Below are 26,338 nucleotides of genomic sequence, written 5' to 3' on the forward strand. Positions count from 1 at the left end.
GCTAAATTTAATTTATGCAGCCGGTCCCATTCCTGCGCTACGTGGATGCCTAAATACTTCAAGCTTCCCCCTACTAATCTAAACGGCAGCTCCCCCAATCACCCCTCCTGTCCCCTCGCCTGGACCGCAAATATCTCACTTTTCCCCATATTTAGCTTATACCCCGAAAACCGGCCAAATTCCCCTGGAATCCCCATGATTTCTCCCATCCCCTCTATTGGGTCTGATACATACAGAAGCAGGTCGTCTGCATAAAGCGAGACTCTGTGTGCCCCCACCCCCCGGACCAGCCCCTTGAAGTGGCTCTATAGCTAGCGCGAACATCAGTGGGGAGAGGGGCATCCCTGTCTCATCCCCAGGTGCAGTCTAAAGTAGTCCGATGTTGTCGTATTTATCCGTACGCTTGTCACAGGAGCCTGATACAGCAACCTGACCCAGTCAATAAAGTCCCGCCCAAATCCGAACCGTCCCAGTATCTCCCACAGATGATCCCATTCTACCCGATCAAAAGCCTTTTCTGCCTCCATTGCGAACACTACCTCCACCTCCCTATCTTCTGGGGGCATCATGATCACGTTTAATAGCCTTCTAATATTGGCCACCAACTGCCTACCCTTAACAAACCCCGCCTGGTCCTCCCCAATAACGTCCGGAACACACAGCTCAATCCTGGAGGACGAACCTTTGGCCAGAAGTTTGGCATCCACATTCAACAAGGATATCGGCCTGTAGGACCCATACAGCTTCGGGTTCTTGTCCCGCTTAAGGATCAGCGAAATCGTGGTCTGTGACATCGTCGGGGGCAGCACCCCTCTCTCCCTTGCCTCATTGAACGTCCTCATCAACAACTGTCGCAATATCCCAGAAAACCTTTTCTAGAACTCCACTGGGTACCTGTCTGGCCCCGGGGTTTTACCCAACTGCACGGCCTTCAGACCCTCCACTAATCTCTTCCAACCTGATCGGGGCCCCCAGCCCTTCTACCAGCTCCCCGTCCACCTTTGGGAAATTCAGCCCCCCTAAGAAGTGCCTCACCCTCCGGCCCCATTGGGGGTTCCGACCCATACAGTCTACTGTAAAAAATCCTTAAACACCTTATTCACCCCTGCTGAATCTCCAACCAGGTTCTCATCTCCACCATTTACTTTCTCTATCTCCCTGGCTGCCTCCCTCTTTCTAAGCTGCTGTGCAAGCATTCTGCTGGTCTTCCCTCCACGCTCATCGATCGCCCCCGTCGCCTTTCTCAGCTGCTCCACCACCCTCCCTGTGGTTAACAAGCCGAACTCCGCCTGTAGCCTCCGCCGTTCCCTAAAAAGCCCTGCCTCTGGGGTCTCCGCATACCTCCTATCCTGTAGTATCTCCTTTACCCATCGGTCCGTCTCTGCCCTGTCTACCTTCTCCCTGTGGGCCCGTATCGAGATCAGCTCCTCTCTAACCACCGCCTTCAGTGCTTCCCAGACCACCACTGCTGAAATTTCCCCCGAGTTGTTGACCTTCAGGTAGCTCTGAATACATTTCCTCACCCGCCCACACACCTTCGTCCGCTAAAAGTCCCACGTATAACCTCCAGTGCGGGCGCTGGTTACTGTCTTTACTAACCTGCAGGTCAACGCAGTGTGGAGCATGGTCTGAGATTGTGATCGGCGATTACCCCGTGTCCTCCACCCCCGTCAGTAAAGGCCTGCCCAGAATAAAGAAATCGATCCGGGAGTACACTTTATGCACGTGTGAGTAGAACTCCTTCACCCTCGGCTGCCCAGATCTGAATGGGTCCACCCCACCATCTGCTCCATGAACCCTTTTAGTTCCTTTGCCATTGCTGGCACCCTGCCCGTTTTTGAGCTTGACCGGTCTAGGCCAAGGTCAATAACCGTGTTAAAGTTCCCTCCCATGATCAACTTGTGCGAGTCCAGGTCCAGTATCTTCCCCAGCATACTCTTTATGAACTCCACATTGTCCCAATTTGTCGCATACACATTTACCACCTGCACCCCCTCCAGTTTCCCACTGACCATAATGTACCGACCTCCTAGATCTGAAACTATTCTACCCGCTTTAAACACCACCCACTTATTGATCAGGATCGTGACCCCTCTAGTCTTTGAATTTGGTCGCGAGTGAAAGACGTGACTGACCCAGCCTTTCCTGAATCTAAGCTGGTCAGCTACTCTAAGGTGCGTCTCCTGCAACATTACCACGTCCACCTTCAGTTCCCTCAGATGCGCGAACATGTGTGCCCTCTTGGCCGGCCCATTTAGCCCTCATACATTCCAGGTGATCAGCTCCCCCCACCCCCTCCCTTCGCTGATCAGCCATCCCCTTTTTTGGGCCAGCCTCCAGCCCGTGCTCCGCGCCTCCACCGGCCCGCCCCCAGGCATCCTCCGTCCCCAACCTCCTTTCTGTCCCTTAGCACAAGCCCCTCCCTCATCAGCTAGCCCTCATCAGCTAGCCCGCCCAGCTAGCTTGGTGGCCCCCACCCCTGGGAAGGTCTCTCACCAATTGTTTCCACCCCCCCCCCCCCGCTCATATACATACATATTCCAATGACGAACAATCCCAACACAATTGCCCGACAGAAAAAACAGGAAGAAGAAAAAAAATCGCTAACAAAGCTCAAGTAAGAGTCCAAAATCTAAACAAGCACACCTCCATGCCCCAACAGCGTAAATGTAAACTTCAACTCACTCAGCCCTGCAACTGGCCCAAATCAGTACAGAAGGCATTACAGACAGCTTCCACAAAACGAAAAATGGGAAACTTTTTTTTTAAAAGCATAACATTGCAGCAAAGTTCTCAGTCCACCACCACTCCTTTTCTTTTCGTGAAGTCCAGTGCGTCCTCGGGCGACTCAAAATAAAAGTGCTGTTCCTCATACGTGACCCAGAGACGGGCCGGATACAACAGCCCAAACTTCACCTTTTTCTTAACAAGGGTCGACCTGATCTGGTTAAAGTCAGCTCTTCTCCTGGCCACCTCCACACTCGGGTCTTGGTAGATCCGCAGGATACTGTTGTCCCATTTACAGCTCCGTGTCTGCTTGGCCCACTGTAGAATGCACTCCTTATCCAGGTACCTATGGAATCTCACCACCATTGCCCTGGGGGAGGGGGGTCCCATCCGCGGCTTCCTTGCGAGTGCTCTTGAGAGTTCTATCCACTTCCAAGGGTCGGGAGAATGCCCCATCCCCCAGCAGCTTCTCGAACATTGGCGCTATGTCTGCCCCAGAGTCCGCTCCTTCGGACCCCTTCTCAAGTTCTGCCGGAGGGACCTATTCTCTAAGTCCTCCACCGTCTCCTGGAGCTTTTTCTGCTCGTCTCTCAGCATCCCCACCTCCAACTCCTCCACGGTTTGATATTCCTCCTGGTCAGCCAGCACCTTCTCTACTTTCTGGATCACCCAATCTTGGGCATCCAATCTAACCTCCATCCGCTTAAAGTGACTCTTATCGGGTCCAAGCAGTCCCGTTTCTGCTGAGCAAAGCCTTCCTGAATAACTTGCATCATCTGTTCTATTGAGCGCTGGGTCGCCGAGCCAGAGGTCCAGTCCTCCGCCATGCTTTCTCCCCCTGCAGCTTCAGCCCTAACCTTCTCTGTCTTTCTGTTTCTGCCTTTACGAGCACTTCTAGTCGTCCTCTTCTTGCACTGATGTGGGAATTCAGTACACCATTGCCTCTGTCATCAATTTTTCAATTCAAGTCCGGTAGAAAATCGGGGGGAAAGGTCCAAAGGTCCGACTCGAGCGGGAGCCACCAAATGTGCGACTTACTCCTTCTTTGCCGCCACCGGAAGTCGTCGTGCAATTGAGTTCTTGATCCAAGATGGCTTAATAGCTTTGGGGAATTGACTGTGATTGATTTTGGTTCACCCCCTTATTACCGTCAATTAATTTTCCCCTCACTGACCCAGAGACTTTGAGGCTAATTGTAGCACGCAAATAGATGTCCAGGTGGCAGGGATGCACATTGTCGTCAAATTGAATTCTGAAGCACAACTGACTCAAATTAAGTTCAAATATATTAAAACATAGGTAATATAGTGGGAGGGTGATAAATAATTTCACACTTTGTTAAATCACCCAGCCCTAGGTTTGAAACTTTGGGATGTAAACAAACTTGTGCTGATAAATATCTTTTTCTCTTGTCCATGCCCTTCAGCATAATTAAAGATAAATAAGTTAAACTGCTTCCTAGACTACCTTTGTCTTGTGCTAAGGAGTATATAGCACAGTGATAGGCAACCTAGGCTAGTGAGTGGGTTGCATGATTGGCCCTCTTTCACCTCAGTAGCCTGCAAGATTGAAATTGGACATGTTCACTAACCATGCCCATGAATAAGATTAAATACATTTAATACACGCCAAGTATCTCAATGAGTTAAAGAAAATGCTTAATCATTTATATATTAATAGAACGATTATCAACTTCAGATGGTAAAAGCAAAATAAATATTTACATTTTGGACACTGAAGGAACGCACAACTTTCACAGTCAATGTTGTGCAATCAGCATGCACCTCACTTCACTTGCTTTACATGCGTATCACTTCAGTCATACCTCTAGGGGGGAAAAAAACAGAAATCAGCAGAATGTGGCTACCCTGCGCATGAGCAACGGTGAACAAAATGCCTTGAATACAGCAACTCAAAATCCAGATGAGTTGCATGTGGCCCCTGGTTGTGAACCATTGATGTAGGTCAAAATCCCACGGGTTCCTCACTCCTGTTCCAATGATCAACATTGTTGCATACTTCCTCAGTTTTGTAATTCAGTGAAAAATACCTGTTGCTCTGCAGTTGCTTCCTTCCCACCAGCGAACATGGGTAAGAAACATGCTATTTGAGTTACCAACATTAGTTTAAAAAGCTAGAACTGGAACATTTATGATATAAGTGAAATCTATTTTAGTTTGATTAGAGTACAGGTAAGCGTCCATGTATATAAGTGCTTTTCTATTTCAATAAATTCTCAACAAACCTATTTTCCGCATCTATTTTTATACTCAATATGGTAATTTAATAGATTTGTATAAATTAATATAACACTTTCTAATATTGCAACAAATCAATATCACCACATTACATGAAAAAGGTGTCAGCTAATGATAACATTGTGCCCACAAACATTTGATGTATATTCCCTTGTTTATGTTCATATGAAATAACCCATGTCTGTGGCTTCCTGTTTTGCCTTTGCTTACCTTTTATCCATGTGTTGAGTTTAACTGAAGATTTTGATATATTAGTTTTTGCGTTTCAGAAGCACCTACGAATACAAGAGGCCAAAGTAGTAGAAGAGAAAGCAGCTAAGATCAAAGATTGGGTGACAATGAAACTTAAAGAGGTACCTGAGCTTTGCTGCATATTTATAGGACAAACACTGAATATTTCATTATTTGTGCAATTGAAGTTTTGTATTTGATGGTTTCCTTTTCTGTTTGGAATTTTCGACCTGCAAAGCATATTTTCAAATTTTTTTTTCAAAGAAATTTTTTTATTTTGGAAAATGTATTCCAAACTGCATTGAACTATTCATTTGTAAAATTGAAATTTAAGTCATGATATGCAAACACGCAACCAATGAACACTCAGAATAGGACACAACCAATGGGCAGTCAGGACACTCCGAGATGGCATCACCACAAGGAGGCATGACATAAACACTATAAAAGAGATGGGGCACTCACACCCTACCTCTTTTCACAGACAGACATCTAGAGAGTTAGACAGGGTTGATCAACAGCATCACATCCCAGAACATGGCTGAGAGCAAGCTGGTACAGTTATACTGAGTTACTACAGTTAGATTAGCAGAGAGTCAAACTCATTTGAGAACTGTTAATAGTTCAATAAACACGTTGAACTCATTTCAGAGTCTGGAGCATCCTTTAGTTAAGACTGCATCAAGTAGCAGCCTGTGTTATCCGAAGCAGCATAACACAACATGGTACCAGGAGTGACTGTTCAATCTATCTCGTTCAACTCGGCAAGATCCGTGACGACTAGCTACTGCATACAGGCACAATGGGCAAGATTCAGGCTCCTCATCAGAGGACCGGCAATCTTAGTGCCAACTGGCGATCATTCAAGCAGAAATTCCAACTATACATGGAAGCACCCGACCTCAGTGGCGCGACCGATGCACGGAAGATATCTCTTCTACTCACCACTGCGGGTGACCATGCGATAGAAATCTTCAACTCCTTTCACTTTTCTGAAGGACAGGACAAAACAAAATACCAAACCATCCTGGACAAATTCGAGAGCCACTGCGAGGTGGACACCAACAAAATCTTGGAGCGCTACATCTTCAAGCAGAGGATGCAAGGTAAAGACGAATCCTTCACCTCCTATCTAATTAACCTTAGACTGCTAGCGCAATTCTGCAACTTCGGTGATATCACTGACTCCATGATCAGAGACCAAATCGTTTTTGGAGTCCACTCTGATCCTCTTCAAGAGCAATTGTTGAAAATCAAGCACGATTTGAAACGTGTACTGTGCATGAGTACTCTAAAAATCGCTATTCACAGTACAAAACGGCAGAAAGTGAAAAACAAGCCTCCCACGAGGTGGAGTGTGTTCAGGCCATCTCCCGAATGCAGCGTCTCCACATTGACAAAATCGACCATTTTGTGCCCTCTTCCCCGGGCCCGACGCATGCGCAATGCGATCGGGAACACGAAACGGCCGAAAACCGCACTGCACAGGTGCAGACGTCCGAGAACCACACCGCGCATGCGCAACGATGCACTGAGTGTCATGACGCCAACGTCATGACGTGTGCGAACTGTGGCACTGCCTATTTTTTAAAAAACTGCCCTGCAAGAGGCAAACGCTGTTTAAACTGTGGGAAACCAAACCACTGTGCAGATCTGCACCACCAGTCAGGAGCCAGCGCTCCCAATTCCGACAGAAGTGTGCAACACCGAATGCATGACTCTGATCCAGGCAGTGCGACAGATCCAGATGATAAATAACTGGACAACACTTACCGAGTGGGCATTATTACGAAGTGCGAATACGCCACACCTGACACATCGCAAGTCCAATCAATCCTGGCCGTGGATTCCGAGGACGAATGGCCTGCAGTGATGAAGGTCAACCACGAGTCCCTGCTCCACTTAGTGCGCCCCTGAAGGCAGAGCTCACGAGTCTACAACAAAAAGGCATCATCTCCAAAGTCACTGAACCAACCGACTGGGTCAGCTCGATGGGGGACCTAGCATCTGCATTGACCCCAAGGATCTAAACAAAAACATTATGCAGGAACATTACCACATCCCAAAGAGGGAAGAAATCACGAGTGAGGTGGCACACGCACGCTTCTTCACAAAATTGGACACACCCCAAGGATTTTGACGAATCCAGCAGAAGCCTCTGCACCTTCAACTCGCCTTTTGGCAGGTTCTGCTACAACCGAATGCCATTTGGCATCATCTCGGCATCAGAGATTTTCCATCGCATCATGGAACAGATGGAGGGAATAGAAGGGGTTTGTGTCTACTTTGATATCATCCACAAACCCAGAGGAACATGTGTCGCGACTCAAGAAAGTATTCCGACGCATACATGAACATGGCTTCAAGCTAAACAGGTTCAAGTGCTGTTTTGGAACATCCATGCTGAAGTTCCTGGGCGATCATGTTTCGCGACTGTGCGCCCGGACACCGACAAAATTAAAGCCATTAAGGCAATGAAAGTCCCCGAGGACAAGAAGGCAGTACTGCGCTTCCTGGGAATGGTCAATTTCCTTGGCAAGTTCATCCTGAATTTGGCCACACATACCACGGCCCTACATAACCTGGTGAGCACCGAACAGAGTGGCGGGAGCTGAAAGCCAAGCTCACCACTGCACCTGTCCTTGCATTCTTTGACCCAGACCGAGACTCCAAGATATCCACAGATGCGAGTCAGGATGCCATTGGGGCGGTGTTGCTTCAAAGAGACGACATGTCATCCTGGGTACCAGTAGCATACGCATCACGGGCAATGACCCCCACTGAGACGAGATATGCACAGATTGAGAAGGAGTGTTTAGGTCTTCTCACCGGCATCCTCAAATTTCATGATTATGTCTACGGCTTGCCAACATTTACTGTTGAGACGGATCATAGGCCTCTGGTCCACATCATCCAAAAGGACCTGAACAACATGACTCCTCGTTTGCAGAGAATTCTGCTCAAACTCCGGAGGTATGATTTCAATTTGGTGTACACACCTGGCAAGGAGCTCATCATTGCCGATGCATTGTCCCGCTCCATCAGCTCACCCAGTGAACCACTGAAGATCATCCAACACATTGAATTGCAGATACAGCTGTGTGCAAGCACTCTCCCAGCAACAGATGAGAAGATCATTCTCATCCGAAAAGAGATGGCCAAAGACCCCCTGTTGCAACGAGTCATCCACAACCTCAGCAATGGCTGGCAGAAAGGGCAATGCCCTCAATTCTAGAACATCAAGGACGACCTGACGCTGATCGGCATTCTTCTCAAGCTGGACAGGATAGTCCTCCCGTTACGTCTCCAGAGCATGGTGCTGCGGCAGGTTCATGAGGGACACATGGGTATAAAAAAGTGCAGACTCCGGGCCCGGCAAACTGTCTACTGGCCTGGAATCAACCAGGACATCACAGGCATGGTCCTGAACTGCGAAACCTGTCAGGTTCCAACCAGCGCAGAGCAAGGAGACGCTCCAACCACATGACCTAGAGACCTCTTCGTGGTCCAAGGTTGGCATTGACCTATTCCACGCGAATGGTCGCGACTATATCTTAATCATCGATTACTTTTCAAACTATCCTGACGTGCTGAAGCTCCCATACCTCACCTCACGGTCTGTCATCAAAGAGACATTCTCACGGCATGGCATCCCAAACACCGTCATGAGCAACAATGGCCCGTGCTTCCACAGTCGAGAATGGTCCACGTTTTCTAAGAGCTACAATTTCAGGCACGTCACCACCAGTCCGCACTATCCGCAGTGCAATGGCAAAGTCGAAAAAGGGGTGTACATCGTCAAGCAGCTCATCTGCAAGGCCTCTGACTCCGCTTCCGACATACACCTTGCACTACTTGCGTACCGGGCGACTCCCTTGTCCACTGGCATGAGGCCAGCTCAACTCCTGATGAACAGGGACCTGCGGACGATGCTTCCAGCCATACACCTGCCCAACCTGGATCACCTGGTGCTGCAGAAGATGCAGCAGCTTCGCGACAGCCAGAAGCAGGGCTATGACGCACATGCCACCGATCTGGACGTGCTATCCCGGCAGACATTGTCAGGATCAGGATACCGGATGGTGGGTGCTCTGCTCTGGCTGTCGTTGTTCGACAGGCCGTGCCCAGATCCTATGTCATACGTATGGCTGATAGCTCCATTGTGCGAAGGAATCGACGGGCACTGCGCAAAGTTGCTTGCCCACAACCACTTTCCCTTCCATTTCCACATGTCAAATTGCCACCTCCAGACACCTCGAACCACGAGGCCACCAGTCGTGCCTCCAACTCGCCTGTCAAGACACCGTCATCCCCTCCACCACTTCTCCGGCGGTCGACGAGGATCAGACGCAAGCCTCCGAGACTGGACTTATGAGCATTGGTTTTGTTTGTTCTGTTCTGTATTCCTCAGTCAGTCACATTAGACAGACACATTCACATGTATATACACCTTTTTTTTAAAAAAAGGGAGATGTCATGATATGCAAACATGCAACCAGTGAACACTCAGAATGGGACACAACCAATGGGCAGTCAGGACACTCAAGAGGTGGCATCACCACAAGGGGGCATGCATAAACACTAGAAAAGGGATGAGGCACTCACACTCTGCCTCTTTCCACAGACCAATATCTTGAGAGTTAGACAGGGTTGATCAGCCGTATCACACCCTAGCACGTGGCTTAGAGCAAGCTGGTACAGTTACACTGAGTTACGACAGTTAGATTGGCAGAGTGTCGAACTCATTTGAGAACTGTGTTAATAGTTCAATAAACACGTTGAACTCATTTCAGAATCTGGAGCATCCTTTAGTTAAGACTGCATCAAGTAGCAGCCTGTGTTATCTGAAGCAGCATAACACAATGTCCATTGAATACGAATCTTCCCAAAAACTTTATTATACAGCTTCACATTCACAAAGGTTATGTGCAACTTGTGACGTTTCAGATGAATTAATGTTCCTGTTTTCTGTTAAGAAGGCTATATGAATTCATAGAAAGTTAGCACTTCATCTTTTGTTCTGTTCACAGAATCCCTGCAGTGCAGAAAGAGGCCATTCGGCCCATGTCTGCACTGACCCTCCAAAAGAGCACCCACTGAGGCCCACACCCCTGCCCTATCCCTGTAACCTCGTAACCCCACCCAACCTGCACACCTTTTGACTGTGGGATAAACCAGAGCACCCGGAGGAAACCCTGGTATTTTGAGGCAGCAGTGCTTACCACTGTGCTGCCCATTGATGGAAACCTATTGATGGAAGCATATCTGGAATAATCATAATCTTTTATAATCTTTTATTATTGTCATAAGTAGGCTTACATTAACACTGCAATAAAGTTACTGTGAAAATTCTCTAGTCACCACATTCCGGCGCCTAAGGGAGAGTTCAGAATGCCCAATTCACCTAACAAGCATATCTTTCTGGACATGTGGGAGGAAACCGGAGCACCCGGAGGAAACCCACGCAGACACTGAGAACGTGCAGACTCCACACAGTCAGTAACCTAAGCCAGGAATTGAACCTGGGACACTGGCGCTGTGGAGCAACAGTGCTAACCACTGTGCTGCCATGCTAATATAATTGTATTACAACCTTCATGATTCAGGACCATAAAGTTAGATCAGCGTTATGCAATATAATTATTGATCACCATTTTCATTTAAACCACTAGTTCGTGTCTTCATTTTCTGTATTATTAATGGAGGGAAACCCATCCAATTTAATATCACATTAATATCCTCTCTTTTTTCATAGCTTGAAACGGAAAATCAGAATTTTAAATTTACTAACCAGCAACAGGTGGAACACATTCAGATCCTTCAGACCAAGTTGCAAGGTAAGAGCCAAATTATTTTGATTAAATAGATTCTGCAGTCGACTATGCATCAACACCAGTAAATTATAGGAGGATAATTATTCTACATGTATATATCATGTCTATTTCCCCTCAGTTTGTTAGTGAAATTGATGGGTTGGAATGTCCTCGATCTAACTTATTCTGAAATTAAGCCGAAGTTCATGTTCTTTTTATGCCATTTTATATAGAGCTCATTTACTGACACGGGAATGTAAAAACCAGCAGACAATAAATGCAATGCCACCAATATACTGGGCTGCTGTCTCCTGCCCTCGCAAACCATTCCTTCTGCTCTTCCTCATCCTCTTGCATTATTATGCATGTAGGGATATTTCCTGTTGTTTGGATCTTCTAAATTGGGGAAATTGAGGGTCCAAAAGCTTTTGGCTGCACTGAGACTGACAGCACAAGAAAGAGGTTAAGCTTGGCTGGGGTGTTCAGAATGATGGAGCATAGCCTCGCAGTAATGGTAAGGGCATCTAACACTGAGATTTTTAGGAATCTCTGCAATTGGAGAGTCATGACTTGTTGACACAGTTGATATGCAACACCCCAAAGTAGAGTTGGAACACTCACTGAGTGGACTCCAAATTAACCTCTTCAGGATAATGAAGATGTCAAGAGATATGAGGTTACTGAGTAGCAATCAGGGACCAGTAACAAGAAATTGTCTGGTCAAGCTGCATGAAGGGTCTATCTCGAGGGACCAAATGATCCACTCATGCGGTCCTTCCCTGTGCACCCATATTTCTGGTTCTGTCTGAAAGAGCTCTCATTGGGAACAGATGTGAGGGTAACATGAGTGCATCCCTGTCCAGGTAAGATTTCAATGTGCCATGCACGCAGACTTTGAAGGCATGGGGAAAATCTCATTTCTACTTGCAGTTTCCTGTATATTGTGGGAGAAAAAGTCTTGTGCAGGTGCATTTGGCACAAGGGGTCTGGATAATCAGGACAGTTCGGTGCATGCAAAGGATCACAGCACCAGCAGGGCAGACATTAAGTGTTGGAATTTAATTCGTCCATCATGAATCAAGGTATATGAGAGCAAAGTATAATGTGTGTTACAAAAAAGGAGCTGCGGTCTGCCAACCAGCAGAGGATAGAAAATCAAACAACACAGGAGATTTTTTTCTATTCATTGAAAGGATGTAAGCTTTGATGCCTAGACCAGCATTTATTGCCCATCCCTAATTTCCCTTGAGAAGGTGGTTGGTGAGCTGTCTTCTTGAACCGGTGCAGTCCATGTGGTGTCTGTACACCCACAGTGCTGTTAAGGGTGGGAGTTCCAGGATTTTGGCCCAGTGATAGTGAAGGAATGGTGATCTATTTCCAAGTCCGGATGGTGAGTGGCTTGGAGAGGGACATCCAGGTGGCGGTGTTGCCATACTGCCCGTGTAAATAACAGTGGCTTGGAAGGTACTGTCTAAAGAGTCTTGGTGAGTTCCTGCAGTAGAGAGTACACACTGCTGCCACTGTGCATCAGTGGTGGAGGGTGTTGATGTTTGTGGAAGGGATACTAATCAAGTGGGCTGCTTGTCCTAGATGTGTCGAGCTTGTGTTGTTGGAGTTGCACTCATCCAGACAAGGGGAGAGCATTCCATCGCACTCATGATTTGTGCCTTGTAGATTGTGGACAGGCTTTGGTGCGTAGGAAGATGAGTCACTCGCCGAGCATCTGACCTGCTTTTGTAGCCACAATCTTTATACGGCTAGTTCAGTTAAATTTCTGGTCAATGGTAACCCCCCCCCCCCAATTCTGTGATGGAGATGCCATTGAATGTCATGCGGTGATGGTTAGAGATCTCCTTTTTTTAAAAAAAATTTAGAGCACCCAATTCTGTTTTCCCAGTTAAGGGGCAATTTCTTTAGTGTGGCCAATTCACCTACCTGCACATCCTTTTTGGTTGTAGGATGAAACCCACACAAACATGGGGATAATGTGCAAACTCCCCACAGACAGTGACCCAGGACCGGGATTGAACGGTTAGATCTCTCCTGTTCCGCAGCTTATTCTGCCTCGAATCTGTTGGCTATTAGATTATCATGGGTCTCTTTGCCAGTTCGTGACTTTGCAAATGTGCTTCTGTGACATCTTGGCCCTCGCCACCAACGTTTCCTTCCCGTTCTCATCATTGGAAGAAACATCTTGGTCGTCCCTGTCTCCCTCAATCAAGACACCCTCCCTTGTTCATAGAATTTACAGTGCAGAAGCAGGCCATTCGGCCCATCGAGTCTGCACCGGCTCTTCGAAAGAGCACCCTACCCAAGGTCAACACCTCCACCCTATCCCCATAACCCAGTAACCCCACCCAACACTAAGGGCAATTTTGGACACGGCAGGGAAATAAATCATGACCAATCCACCTAACCTGCACATCTTTGGGCTGTGGGAGGAAACCGGAGCACCCGGAGGAAACCCACGCGCACACTGGGAGGATGTACAGACTCCGCACAGACAGTGACCCAAGCCGGAATCGAACCTGGGACCCTGGAGCTGTGAGGCAATTGTGCTATCCGCAATGCTACCGTGCTGCCCCCGTGCTGTTGCATGAGGTTATGCAGGGCACAGCAGATAACCATGATTCATGACACATTTTGTGAGAGTATTGGAGCTTGAGCAGTCCAAACATCTGACCCTCCTTTTTAGGAGGCCTATCGTCTGCTCATTGAGGACCATTATGGAGGTTTATGCCACATTGAGCTTCTCTCAGCAGGATTCTGTGAACAGGAAACTGACATAATCAGCTCGGTGTTCTGGGGATCTCCCTTGTCGTCAGGGAGTCAGCTTTTGCAACTGGAAATGTTCCGAATGTAGGCATCTTGCGAGCTCCCTGGGAACCTTCAGATCAACCATGATCTTGTATGGTGAGCCGGCTCAAGGGGCTGAGTGACCTACTCCTCCTAATTTGTATGTTCATTAGTAACCAAGCACAAACATGCAGGATGCTCAGCTGCATGTTCAAAGAATCTTCATGGAGAAGCTAGAAGATGTGAGCAACCACATTCCTGGAATCCTAAGGTGCCTCTGGCATTGTCTTTCACTCATAGATGTACCTGTGATATACCAAACTTTGGGTCTGCTCACAATTATACTGGCCCCAAGTTACCAGCTTCCTGATCATCTTGAGGCCCCACTGCCTCTTGCTGCTCAGGCCAATGCTCCTTCTGGCCATGGGCTAACCTGTTAATTTGGACAAGAGCCAGAAGAAAGGCAAGGTTGCCTGGAGCCTGCTTCGTCTAGGCCTCAGTGGATCTGTGAACAAATTGCAGTGATCCAGTGAGTATATTCTTTGCAGATTAAGCTCCACCTTTGATCTCAAACCCAATGCTAAGCCCTGCCTTCCATCTAGATATGGCACGGATGGAGGTTTGAAGTCAGAAATTTGTTGCCATCCATCACCCATGCCCCTTGAAGGCATCCACTTGCCACCCTCCCAACATCCCTGACTCTGACAGCAGCAGAGGAGTACAGGTTCATAGCTCCTTGAAGGTGGAGCCGCAGGTGGACAGGGTGGTGAAGAAGGCATTCGGCATGCTTGGTTTCATTGGTCAGAACATTGAATATAGGAGTTGGGACGTCTTGTTGAAGTTGTACAAGACATTGGTACGGCCACACTTGGAATAATGTGTGCAGTTCTGGTCACCCTATTATAGGAAGAATATTATTAAACTGGAAAGAGTGCAGAAAAGATTTACTAGGATGTTACCGGGACTTGATGGTTTGAGTTATAAGGAGAGGCTGGATAGACTGGGACTTTTTTCCCTGGAGCGTAGGAGGCTTAGGGGTGATCTTATAGAGGTCTATAAAATAATGAGGGGCATAGATAAGGTAGATAGTCAACATCTTTTCCCAAAGGTAGGGGAGTCTAAAACTAGAGGGCATAGGTTTAAGGTGAGAGGGGAGAGATTCAGAAGGGCCCAGAGGGGCAATTTCTTCACTCAGAGGGTAGTGAGTGTCTGGAATGGGCTGCCAGAGGTAGTAGTAGAGGCGGGTACAATTGTGTCTTTCAAAAAGCATTTAGATGGTTACATGGGTAAGATGGGTATAGAGGGTTATGGGCCAAGTGCGGGCAACTGGGACTAGCTTAATGGTAAAAACTGGGCGGCATGGACTGGTTGGGCCGAAAGGGCCTGTTTCCATGCTGTAAACTTCTATGATTCTATGTCAATCAGCAAACTGTGCAGCAGCTCATGTGATCCACTAGTCATGGAGCGACACTTATTTATTGGCCGTTGGAACCTCCAGACCAGAACCCGCTGAGCCTGGTTCTCAATGGACTAATAATTAATAGGGTGGCTCTATGCTCAGCCCAAAAAATGAGGCACGAGCACCTCCATTCGAAAAAGAGCGCCCTCCAATATCAAATGCTTGAGAGGTTTTACAAACTACGCAACAACCTTGGGAGCTTCAACGTGGTGAGTGTGTGCGCTTTGTCACTTGTCAAGCACCTTCTATTCTCCCCCATTACACATCAAGCTTCTCCATTCTCTAACACAATCACCGCTTTGTAATTTCTCTCCATCTTGTAACCATTCAACCAGCCCCCCATTACTCAGTGCCCAATTATCATTTTTGTGGGCATTCCTGCTGTTCCCCCACTGTTCCCATAACTGTCAATATACCCATGCCCCTTCTGACCTTGATCCCTCCAATTCTCAAGGCCAGCTGCACCCTGACTTTGAGACCCTCCCCACCCCTCCACCCCAAAAGACCATCCACTACCCTCTCATGAGCCTAGCATTTTCAACCTATCTGATTCAGCTCCCTTCCCTGATTGTGACTCTGCCTACCAGTACCCTAATTCAAACCCTTTGTACCAAAATCTTGAACTAACGGACCCATGCCTTTTAGACTCCATTCTTGAACATACAAATTAAGAGCAGAGTAGGCCACCCTTCCTCTCAAGCCTGCTCTGCCATTCAATAAGATAATCTCTGATCTGATTGTACATTCAATTCCACATTCCTGCCTACCCCCAATAACCTTTCACCCACCTGTTCATGAGAATTTATCCAGCTCCATCATAAAAATATTTAAAGGTGACTCTGCTTCCACTGCCTTTTTGAGGAAGAGAATTCCAAAGACACTCAATCTGCTGAGAGAAAACATTTCTCCACATCTCGGTCTTAATGAGCAACCCCTTATTTCTAAGCAGTGACCCCTAGTTCTAGATTTTATGGCCAGCGGAAACATCCTCTCCATATCCACCCTGTCAATACACCTCAGTATCTTGGATGTTTCAGTCAGTCAAGTTGCCTCGTATTCTTCCACTACAGTGGATATAATCCTAACCTCTTCAACCTTTCCTCATAAGAAAACCTGCCCATTCCTGGTACATAACATTCAGTGCCCAGAGAGGCCATCCACTACCTTGTAATGGAACCAAGACGTGTGACTTGCTTGCTGTCCTAAGCAAGACCTGGTACAGACAGGCCTTCTTCCCCAGGGACCCTTTTAAACAAGCCTGGGGCAGTCTGATTTCCTTCCCCAGACGGTCTGGCTTTACTTCCCGGACACCATTTTTCGCCATCGCCTGCCTCCCCAGTCCAGCTTCTGATCCCCTCCCCCACTCCTTCTCCCCCTTAGCCATCCAACCTCCGCATCAACCTTGCGACTGTCCCCAAGCCTGCCTCCCCGTCTATCCTCCATCACCCGTCTAATGTGTGAACATTCCAATTTCTCTCCAGGTGCCCCGCTATTTCCTCCTTAATGATAGATGCCAGCATTTTCCCTACAACCGAAGTTAAGCTTACCAGCCTATAATTACCCGCTTTCTGCCGACCTTTTTTAAACAGTGATGTTTTAAACATGGGAGATTTTAATCTGCATGTCGATTGGTTTAACCAGGTTGGTAAAGGCAGCCTTGAGGAGGATTTATAGAATGTGTCCAGGATAATTTCCTGGAACAGTATGTAATGGAACCTACAAGGGAGCAAGCGGTCCTAGATCTGGTCCTGTGTAATGAGGCAGGATTGATTAATGATCTCATAGTTCGGGATCCTCTTGGAAGGAGCGACCACAATATGGTGGAATTTAAAATACAATTGGAGGATGACAAGGTAAAATCAAACACTCGTGTTTTGTGCTTAAACAAAGGCGATTACAATGGGATGAGAGAAGAACTAGCTAAGGTAGACTGGGAGCAAAGACTTCATGGTGAAGCAGTTGAGGAACAGTGGAGAACCTTCCGAGCGATCTTTCGCAGTGTTCAGAAAAGGTTCATACCGACAAAAAAGAAAGACGGTAGAAAGGGGAAAAATCGACCGTGGATATCTAAGGAGGTGAGGGAGAGTATCAAATTGAAGGAAAAAAAATACAAAGTGGCAAAAATTAGTGGGAGACTAGAGGACTGGGAAGTCTTTAGGAGACAACAGAAAGCAACTAAAAAAGCTATAAAGAAGAGTAAGGTAGACTATGAAAGTAATCTTGCTCAGAACATAAAAGCAGATAGTAAAAGCTTCTACAAATATATAAGACAAAAAAGAGTGGCTAAGGTAAATATTGGTCCTTTGGAAGATGAGAAGGGAGATTTAATAATAGGAGACGGGGAAATGGCTGAGGAGCTGAACAGGTTTTTTGGGTCAGTCTTCACAGTGGAAGACACAAATACCATGCCAGTGACTGATGGAAATAAAGATATGATTGTAATCACTAAGGAGGCAGTATTGGGCAAGCTAATGGGGCTAAAGGTAGACAAGTCTCCTGGCCCTGATGGGATGCATCCCAGAGTGTTAAAGGAGATGGCTAGGGAAATTGTAAACGCAATAGTGATAATTTATCAAAATTCACTAGACTCTGGGGTGGTCCCAGATGATTGGAAAGTAGCAAACATGACACCACTGTTTAAAAAAGGAGGTCGGCAGAAAGCGGGTAATTATAGGCCGGTAAGTTTAACTTCGGTTGTAGGGAAAATGCTGGAATCTATCATTAAGGAGGAAATAGCGGGGCACCTGGAGGGAAATTGTCCCATTGGGCAGACGCAGCATAGGTTCATAAAGGGTAGGTTGTGTCTGACTAATTTGGTAGAATTTTTTGAGGACGTTACCAGTGCAGTAGATAACGGGGAGCCAATGGATGTGGTATATCTGGATTTCCAGAAAGCTTTTGACAAGGTGCCACACAAAAGGTTGCTGCATAAACTAAAGATGCATGGCATTGAGGGTAAAGTGGTAACATGGGTAGAGGATTGGTTAACTAACAGAAAGCAGAGAGTGGGGATAAAGGGATGTTTCTCTGGTTGGCAACCTGTAACTAGTGGGGTCCCTCAAGGATCAGTGTTGGGCCCGCAGTTGTTCACAATTTACATAGATGATTTGGAGTTGGGGACCAAGTGCAATGTGGCAAAGTTTGCAGACGACTCTAAGATGAGTGGTAAAGCAAAAAGTGCAGAGGATACCGGAAGTCTGCAGAAGGATTTGGATAGGTTAGGTGAATGGGCTAGACCGGCAGATGGAATTCAGTGTTGCCAAGTGTGAGGCTATCCATTTTGGGAGCAATAACAGCAGAATGGATTATTATTTAAACGGTAAGATGTTAAAACATGCTGCTGTGCAGAGGGACCTGGGTATGCTGGTGCACGAGTCGCAAAAAGTTGGTGTGCAGGTGCAACAGGTGATTAAGAAGGCTAATCGTGTTTTGTCTTTCATTGCTAGAGGGATGGAGTTCAAGACTAGTGCGGTTATGCTGCAATTGTATAAGGTGTTGGTGAGGCCACATCTGGAGTATTGTGTTCAGTTTTGGTCTCCTTACCTGAGAAAGGACATATTGGCACTGGAGGGAGTGCAGAGGAGATTCACTAGGTTGATCCCAGAGTTGAGGGGATTAGATTATGACGAGAGGTTGAGTAGACTGGGACTGTTCTCGTTGGAGTTTAGAAGGATGCGGGGGGATCTTATAGAAACATATATGATTATGAAGGGAATAGATAGGATAGATGCGGGCAGGTTGTTTCCACTGGTCGGGGAAAGCAGAACTAGGGGGCATAGCCTCAAAATAAGGGGAAGTAGATTTAGGACCGAGTTTAGGAGGAACTTCTTCACCCAAAGGGTTGTGAATCTCTGGAATTCCTTGCCCAGTGAAGCAGTTGAGGCTCCTTCTTTAAACTTTTTTAAGAAAAAGATAGATACCTTTCTAAAGAATAAAGGTATTCGGGGATATGGTGTATGGGCCGGAGAGTGGAGCTGAGTCCACAAAGATCAGCCATGATCTCATTAAATGGCGGAGCAGGCTCGAGGGGCCAGATGGCCTACTCCTGTTCCTAGTTCTTATGTTCTTATGTTCTCACTGGCGAAGAACTACATTTCAAGGGGGCATTTCATACTGGTGAGTTGGCCTTTTAATGAGGCACGCATGACATGCAAGTACATGCAAAAGGATTTCCCAATGCTGTTTGTGGAGAAGCTCGACCCTCCTTTAAAGTCCTGAGAACTTGGTTGCAAAAGTTTATCCCACTCTCAGGAAACTGATATTTGGCCACCCTCCAAGCTTCCTGCTGCAGGCAGGACCAGACGATTCCAGATCATATGCCAGGAAAAGTTTAGATCCAAATATCACACCAAGGTGACTCAGCGTAGTTCAAAGTATAATTGGAGCCAGCTTTGCTCACTGACCTACTCTGGTATGGCATTTTGATATGTATTGATTGACAGCTGCAATCAAAGTGTCAAGCTTTGTTTGTTTTCATGATGTCCATTTTACATGTACAAGAGTCCTCACGGGTACATGAGTGTGCTCGTAAAGTCAACTTTTGCCTTCACTCGGACAGGCCAGTGCCTCATTGAGAAGCCATCTCATTTTGAAAATCTTTGGAGCACAGGAAGTTTTGCTACAAATAATCCACTAAATAAAATGATCTTTACACTGTAGACAGAAATCATCTAGAGTTATGCTTAAAAACCAGAGCCTTGTCTTTTGCTATCTTACAGCCCTAACAGGGAGTCGAGGACAAAAGTCGTCATCTGATTTAAGTAAACTATCAGGGGAAGCACAACGGCTTAGCAGCCTAACTTTTGGATACTTTAAAGGAAACCCCAGAAGTCTTCAGCAGAACACCCTGGAAGCTGGGTCAGTGGACGTAAAATTTACAGGTGGGTGGAATCCTGAGTAAAGCTGGCTGTGTGGGCAGGGAAATACTGCCACATTTGCACGATTAAATATTTAAACAAATGTTTTACTTATGAAAATGAATACAAACCTTCTATCTTTCACCTTTTTAAATGCTTTCATAGATTCTAGAGATTTTTTTAAAAATATTGAATCCTTAGGTTGATTTATTTATATAGTCTTTCCAGGAAACCCCAAAAAGGGAATATGAAGAAATCAAATTAATATGCATTAGTTAACACACTGCACAGTTTATCACTATTCATGAAGATCATTAGTCTACACTGGAGGTGACCAACAAGAGGACAATGCTGATTAAAGTTTTTAGCATTCATCATTGATGTAAAACAGGAAGGTTAAGATTGTTCGCATTAATGCATAATTTTAATGAATATATGATTCCACTATTACATGATAAGAATAGGAGTTTATTGCAGAAAAGGTAACATTAAATTTCTAGAAGTTAAACTGAGGCAGGATTCTCCGTTTGGGAGACTGAATTGCACCTGATTTGCACTCCCGCTGTGAGCATGAATAAGGAAGTGATTCCCAATCCTTAGCCATGCAGATTTTTACATGGTGAGGACTGCGAGGGATTCCCTAGGGAATCCCACTAACGGCCACCATTTTGAGCATGCGGCCCGACAGTGCGGTCCCATGACTGCCCCACTTCCCACAATGCTATTCAAACCCATCTCCCCCCACCCACCCCACGATGCAAGTTAGCCCTGCCCCCACCTGAGATCCCCTAAATAAGGTGACCCCCTAAATAAGGAGACACGCCAGAAGAGAGACCCTTGTCAGGAAGCCCTCCAGAAGAGAGACCCTGTATGGAATCTAGAGAGCAGTCCAGACAGAGGCAGTGAAAACAATCACTGCTTTAACACTCTCGCCAGGGCAATATACCCGCTGGCTCAGGCAGAGGAAACAGCACCTGTCCATTCCTGGAAAGAGAAAACCAGTTAACTGGGTTTAAACCCCCTCAAATTTTTGTTATGCAAGACATTCATTCATTTTTCTTTGCTTTTACTAGGCTGTGATTGACCACTTCCACACACCCCCAGCTGTCAGCATTGTTTGATTCACCTCCCTTCACAGTTGAGTAACCTTGAAGTGGTCAGCTGTGAAATTAACAGCAATGTTTCGAAACATCAAGCTTTGATTGACAGCTCCGGGACCACTTTGTGCTATTAGTTTCACAGCTGACCACTTCAAAGTCACTCAACCACGCGAAGGGAGATGAATGGAAAGCACTTAGCTATGTTTGAAGTGAGAGACATGGGTCTCTCTTCGGGAGGGGAGAGGGCTTCCTGGCCGGGGTCTTTCTATTCAGGGGTATCTCTCTCTCTCCTGTGGGGGTTCCTGACAGGGGTGTCTCCCTCTCTTCTGGGGGGTTCCTGACAGGGGTGTCTCTCTCTCTCTTCTGGGGGGCTTCCTGACAAGGGTCTTTCTCTCTTGGGGGAGAGGGGGGGGGGCTTCCTGACAGTGGTCTCTCTCTCTTCTGGAGAGGCTTCCTGACTGGGGGGCTCTCTCTTTTGGGGGGGGGGGATGCTTCCTGACCAGGTTTCTATCTCTCTCTGCTGGGGTCGTCTCTATTCAGGGGAGGCTTCCTGACAGAAGTCTCTCTCTCTCTTCTGGGGTGTTGCCTGATGGGGGTTTGCGCAAAGCATCGGACCAGACCCCGATCACATTTTCTCCCCGACACTGGATTTTCCACCGTATTAGGAACTCCACTATCGTCAGAGATTCCAGCCTCTAATGTAACAGGATTTCTATCAATTATGCAATTGAACAAAAAAATGACACTGAATTTTATATTGCGTGAGAAACAGTAAGTGATATATCGGAACGTATATAATGAAATGATTAGAATTAACACAAGGAGACTTTCAGAAGGACTTTTAAGTAACATTATCTCAACATTGAAAGTAATTTAACTTGGAGAAGCAATGAAAAAAGGAAATTGAGCAGGAGGCTGCAGTGGATGATAAATCCGCAGAGACCATGTTGTGATTTTATAATTCACTGGTTAGACCACTTCAGAGTATGTGTTCACCTTCTGTCACCATACTTCAAAAGAGTGTAGATCTCAGAAATGATTTCCCCCTCCATCCTGTAGATCTACACAGTGGCTTCCTCTGTGAATTTGAGATTATGAACTCCAGGTTTAGGGAAGCAACGAATGAACCCGTGTCCAAAGCACAATGGCACGCTATTTTGGACCGATAACCCAGTGCGTCATCAATGCAATAAACTATAGCAAAGCAAGTGACTTAAAGAAGCATGGACAGAATATAACTTGTGTTATTCCCTTTTTCAGAAAAAATAATGGACAAAAAACTACAAATGAATTCCGTTCAAAATACTGGATCAGATCCAAGGAGTTTCTCACAAAACAACGGTGTACCCAAGCTACAAGATAGAAAAATACCAACTGCCCACCAATTTTTTTCAAAGGAAGCCACAGCTTTTGTGTCTTTGAGTGATGGCAGTTCTGATGAAGAAGACAGGAGGAAAAGATGTCTAAAATCCAAATACTTGTCAAACCTTTCCAACCACACATCAGAAGGAGGCATCAGACATAGTCACACTGCGAGTGACACCTATTTGACAGCATCCGATGACAGTAACTCTGCCTTTGATGAGAGTGCAGCAGTTGACCAAGCTGAACAAAAATTACTCTTGCATTGTGCAGTTGCAAATACTGATACTCGACAAGTAGTGGATCATTTTCCTAGCATAATAATGAGCTCAAAAACACTGATTAAAAGAATGGATCAGGATACTTCCTCTGAGTTAAACAAGAAATTTGAATCTCAAAGGCTGGATTCTTCTTCGTCTAGTGGAACAAATACTCCAAGCCTGATACTGCCATCTGCACTTTCATCAAAACATTTAACTCCTATAACTGCCACCAGTATCCAGCCCACGCAGTCTTTAATTCAGCCAAATTCATTCTCTAATTTAGCCTCTCCAACATTAAGGACTCCTAATGTCTTCAGTGTAAGTGTGGCAAAAGCAAAGAAACATTTTAGCCAACCTCCGTTAAGTACCGATCGTTTGTTTGGCCGAAACCGAAATGCCATTAGTATGGTGAGGCCAATGCGTCATGAAGAGACAGACATCGATATCAATGAAGGTGAAAATGATATTTTGGAGAAAATGGAAACCGGCTGTGATGAAGGAATGTTTCTGTACGATTCGTCTGAAGGCCAAATTACAGAGGGGAATCCAGAAACTGGAGGTATGACGAGCAAAGTTTCCAACAACAAGCCACCGACTCCTCCTCTGCACAGATTTCCTTCCTGGGTAATTTTTATTGTTTTGATGCAGTGGTAATTAGTAGCTAACGCTTCATTTGCGGAATTAAAAATGTCAATAGATATTTTGAAATATTAAGTGCCATTGCTCTGACAGCTTTAACATTACAATCTCTTGATCTCAAAGGTTTCAATTAACTTGCATCAAACCAGACTGGTGTACATAATTGTGATGTGGAGATGCCGGCGTTGGACTGGGGTGAGCACAGTAAGAAGTCTTACAACACCAGGTTAAAGTCCAACAGGTTTGTTTCAAATTACTAGCTTTCAGAGCACAGCTCCTTCCTCGGGTGAATGAACCTGAGAAAGGAGCTGCGCTCCGAAAGCTAGTAATTCGAAACAAACCTGTTGGACTTTAACCTGGTGTTGTAAGACTTCTTACTGTACATAATTGTGTAAGACAATGTGAAATTTATTTGAAGACTTATTCCCATCCTTTATTTAGCACAGGGCTAAATCGCTGGCTTTTAAAGCAGACCAAGGCAGGCCAGCAGCACGGTTCAATTCCCGTACCAGCCTCCCTGAACAGGCGCCGGAATGTGGCGCCTCGGGGCTTTTCACGGTAACTTCATTTGAAGCTTACTTGTGACAATAAGCGATTTTCATTTTCATTTCATTTCTGAAATCGCCGCACTGCAACACACAACTGAAGTATTTGTCTATCGAGTAATCAATCTTTGTGCTTTGAAAGATGCCAAACCTTAATAGAAGTGTTCAAAGACGATGAACAGTTTTGATAGAATAAACCAGGAGAAATTGGTTTCAATGGCACATGGGTTGGTAACTAGAGATCACAGATATGGGTGGCACAGTGGGTAGCACTGCTGCTTCACAGCTCCAGGGTCCCAGGTTCGATTCCTGGCTTGGGTCACAGTCTGTGCGGAGTCTGCACTTCTCCCTGTGTCTGGGTGGGTTTCCTCAGGTTTCCTCCCACGAGTCCCGAAAGACATGCTGTTCGGTAATTTGGACATTCTGAATTCTCCTTCTGTGTACCCGAATAGGTGCCGGAATGTGGCGACTAGGGACTTTTCACAGTAACTTCATTGCAGTCTTAATGTAGGCCTACTTGTGACAATAAAGATTATTATTTAAAATTGGTAAACTAATCCGAGGCATCATGAGGAAAGGTAATTTACACCAAAATTATTTGAGATCTTGAATTCGCTGCCTGAAAGAGGAGTGGAAGGAGAATCAATGTGCCGTATTTAATGCAGTTCTTGGGTCTTGCCGTCAGCCAGCGAGCCAGCAAGAGTTCAGGGTCTCCTCCTTTCAGGAAGGACCACCGAATTAAGTGCCCATCAACTGGGCAGCTGCAGGCCTTCCTTGGGATCAAGGCTGCCTGCATCAGAAATCCCCTCCCCTCCCCCACCAACCACCCAAGAGCTACTATCCAGTAACAGGCGAGCAGTTGTGCAGTGCATGATTGCACCTCTGGGGCAGCATTGCTTGCTGATTGTACATAGACATAGTATTTACAGTGCAGAAGGAGGCCATTTGGCCCATCGAGACTGCACCGGCTCTAGGAAAGAGCACCCTACCCAAGGTCAACATCTCCACCCGCTCCCCAGTAACCCCATCCAACACTAAGGGCAGTGTTGGACACTAAGGACAATCTATCATGGCCAATCCACCTAACCTGCACATCTTTGGACTGTGGGAGGAAACCGGATCACCCGGAGGAGCCCACGCACACGGGGAGTAATACGCTCGCCTGAGGTCTAGGATCACTAAGGGATGCAGGCAACTGGTAAGTGATGGTGGTTAAAGGGTGGGTTCATGGGAGAGGTCGGGGCGCGAAGGCCGTCCAAGAGCCTTCCGAACCTGAACTTAATTGAAGCAGAGACATAAGGCGATGGTGTCCCCATATGCCATCTGTTACGATCCCAGTTGGTGTTACTATTGGACGGAAAGGTCACAAAATGTATCTCTGGCTCAAAATATTGTAACTTTTACTCTTCAACTTTAAGGAATAAGAAAAAATCATTTATTAAACATGTAAAGTTTGGTTATAATATATTCTTTCTCTCTCCTTTGTCTTAAGAAATTTTAAGGATAACACCCCACTCTGAAACCAAATGCCCTATATCACTCAATCGATCTTCTGTGCATTTCTCCTCAAATTCCATCACCCCCCCACCCCCCGTGCCGATGATTGTCACATGCGTTTCTAAACTCCACACTCAGAAAGACACTCTTTTAAAGTCTCCTTTTAAGCAATACTTAATTCAAGAATCAATCTCCAGGTTTTCCAGCTATCCTCAAAAACGTTTCCCTCCCACTGTTTCAACAAGAATCTGCCTCCCAGTTTCCTTTGTGTTGAAGACTTTTACACAAACCTAGATCCAGCCACCAATTGCTCCACAGTTATTTCAACGAATGTCTCACAACACAATCACAAACATTAGAACCACTTCAGATATCTTTCTGGCTTCTCACTAGCTAATTCTTTCCCAGCGCTCAACAGGTCTGACAGCATGTGTGGCGAGAGAAGGGTCTGAAACAAAAACAGAAAATATTGGACAATCTCAGCATGTCTGTCTGCATCTGTGGTGAGGGAAGGGTCTGAATCAAAAAAGCAAACACTGGATTCTGAAACAATACTGGATTCTGCTTTGATAAAGAGTCACAGACTCGCAACATTGGCCTCCGTCTCTCTCTCCACAGATGCTATCAGACCTGCTGAGAATGTCCAGTATTTTCTGTTTTTGTTTCAGATTCAAGTATTTGCAGTAATTTTCTTTCATCCTTTTCAGCTCTTTCTGGCTTCACTGAACAATGCTCTGTTCTAGTTCCAGTCCCTCTTTGTTCCTTTAACTTCAGACTTCTTGGAAACTTCTC

The 26,338-nt window shown here is 46.1% G+C and overlaps 1 protein-coding gene across 2 annotated transcripts in view; it reads left to right on the top strand.

The window, feature by feature from the left end:
• Positions 1 to 26,338, top strand: part of plekhh2 (pleckstrin homology domain containing, family H (with MyTH4 domain) member 2) — a 241,439-nt gene that overhangs the window by 90,559 nt on the left and 124,542 nt on the right. For both annotated transcript variants that reach the window (XM_072510490.1, XM_072510480.1), the window contains 4 exons: positions 5,255 to 5,338; positions 10,972 to 11,053; positions 20,003 to 20,164; positions 22,501 to 23,489. In XM_072510490.1, the coding sequence (XP_072366591.1) occupies positions 5,255 to 5,338; positions 10,972 to 11,053; positions 20,003 to 20,164; positions 22,501 to 23,489 (1,317 nt within the window). The remainder of the gene's footprint in view (positions 1 to 5,254; positions 5,339 to 10,971; positions 11,054 to 20,002; positions 20,165 to 22,500; positions 23,490 to 26,338) is intronic.

Source organism: Scyliorhinus torazame, chromosome 1 (genome assembly GCF_047496885.1).
Source record: "Scyliorhinus torazame isolate Kashiwa2021f chromosome 1, sScyTor2.1, whole genome shotgun sequence".
Classification (NCBI taxonomy): domain Eukaryota; kingdom Metazoa; phylum Chordata; class Chondrichthyes; order Carcharhiniformes; family Scyliorhinidae; genus Scyliorhinus; species Scyliorhinus torazame.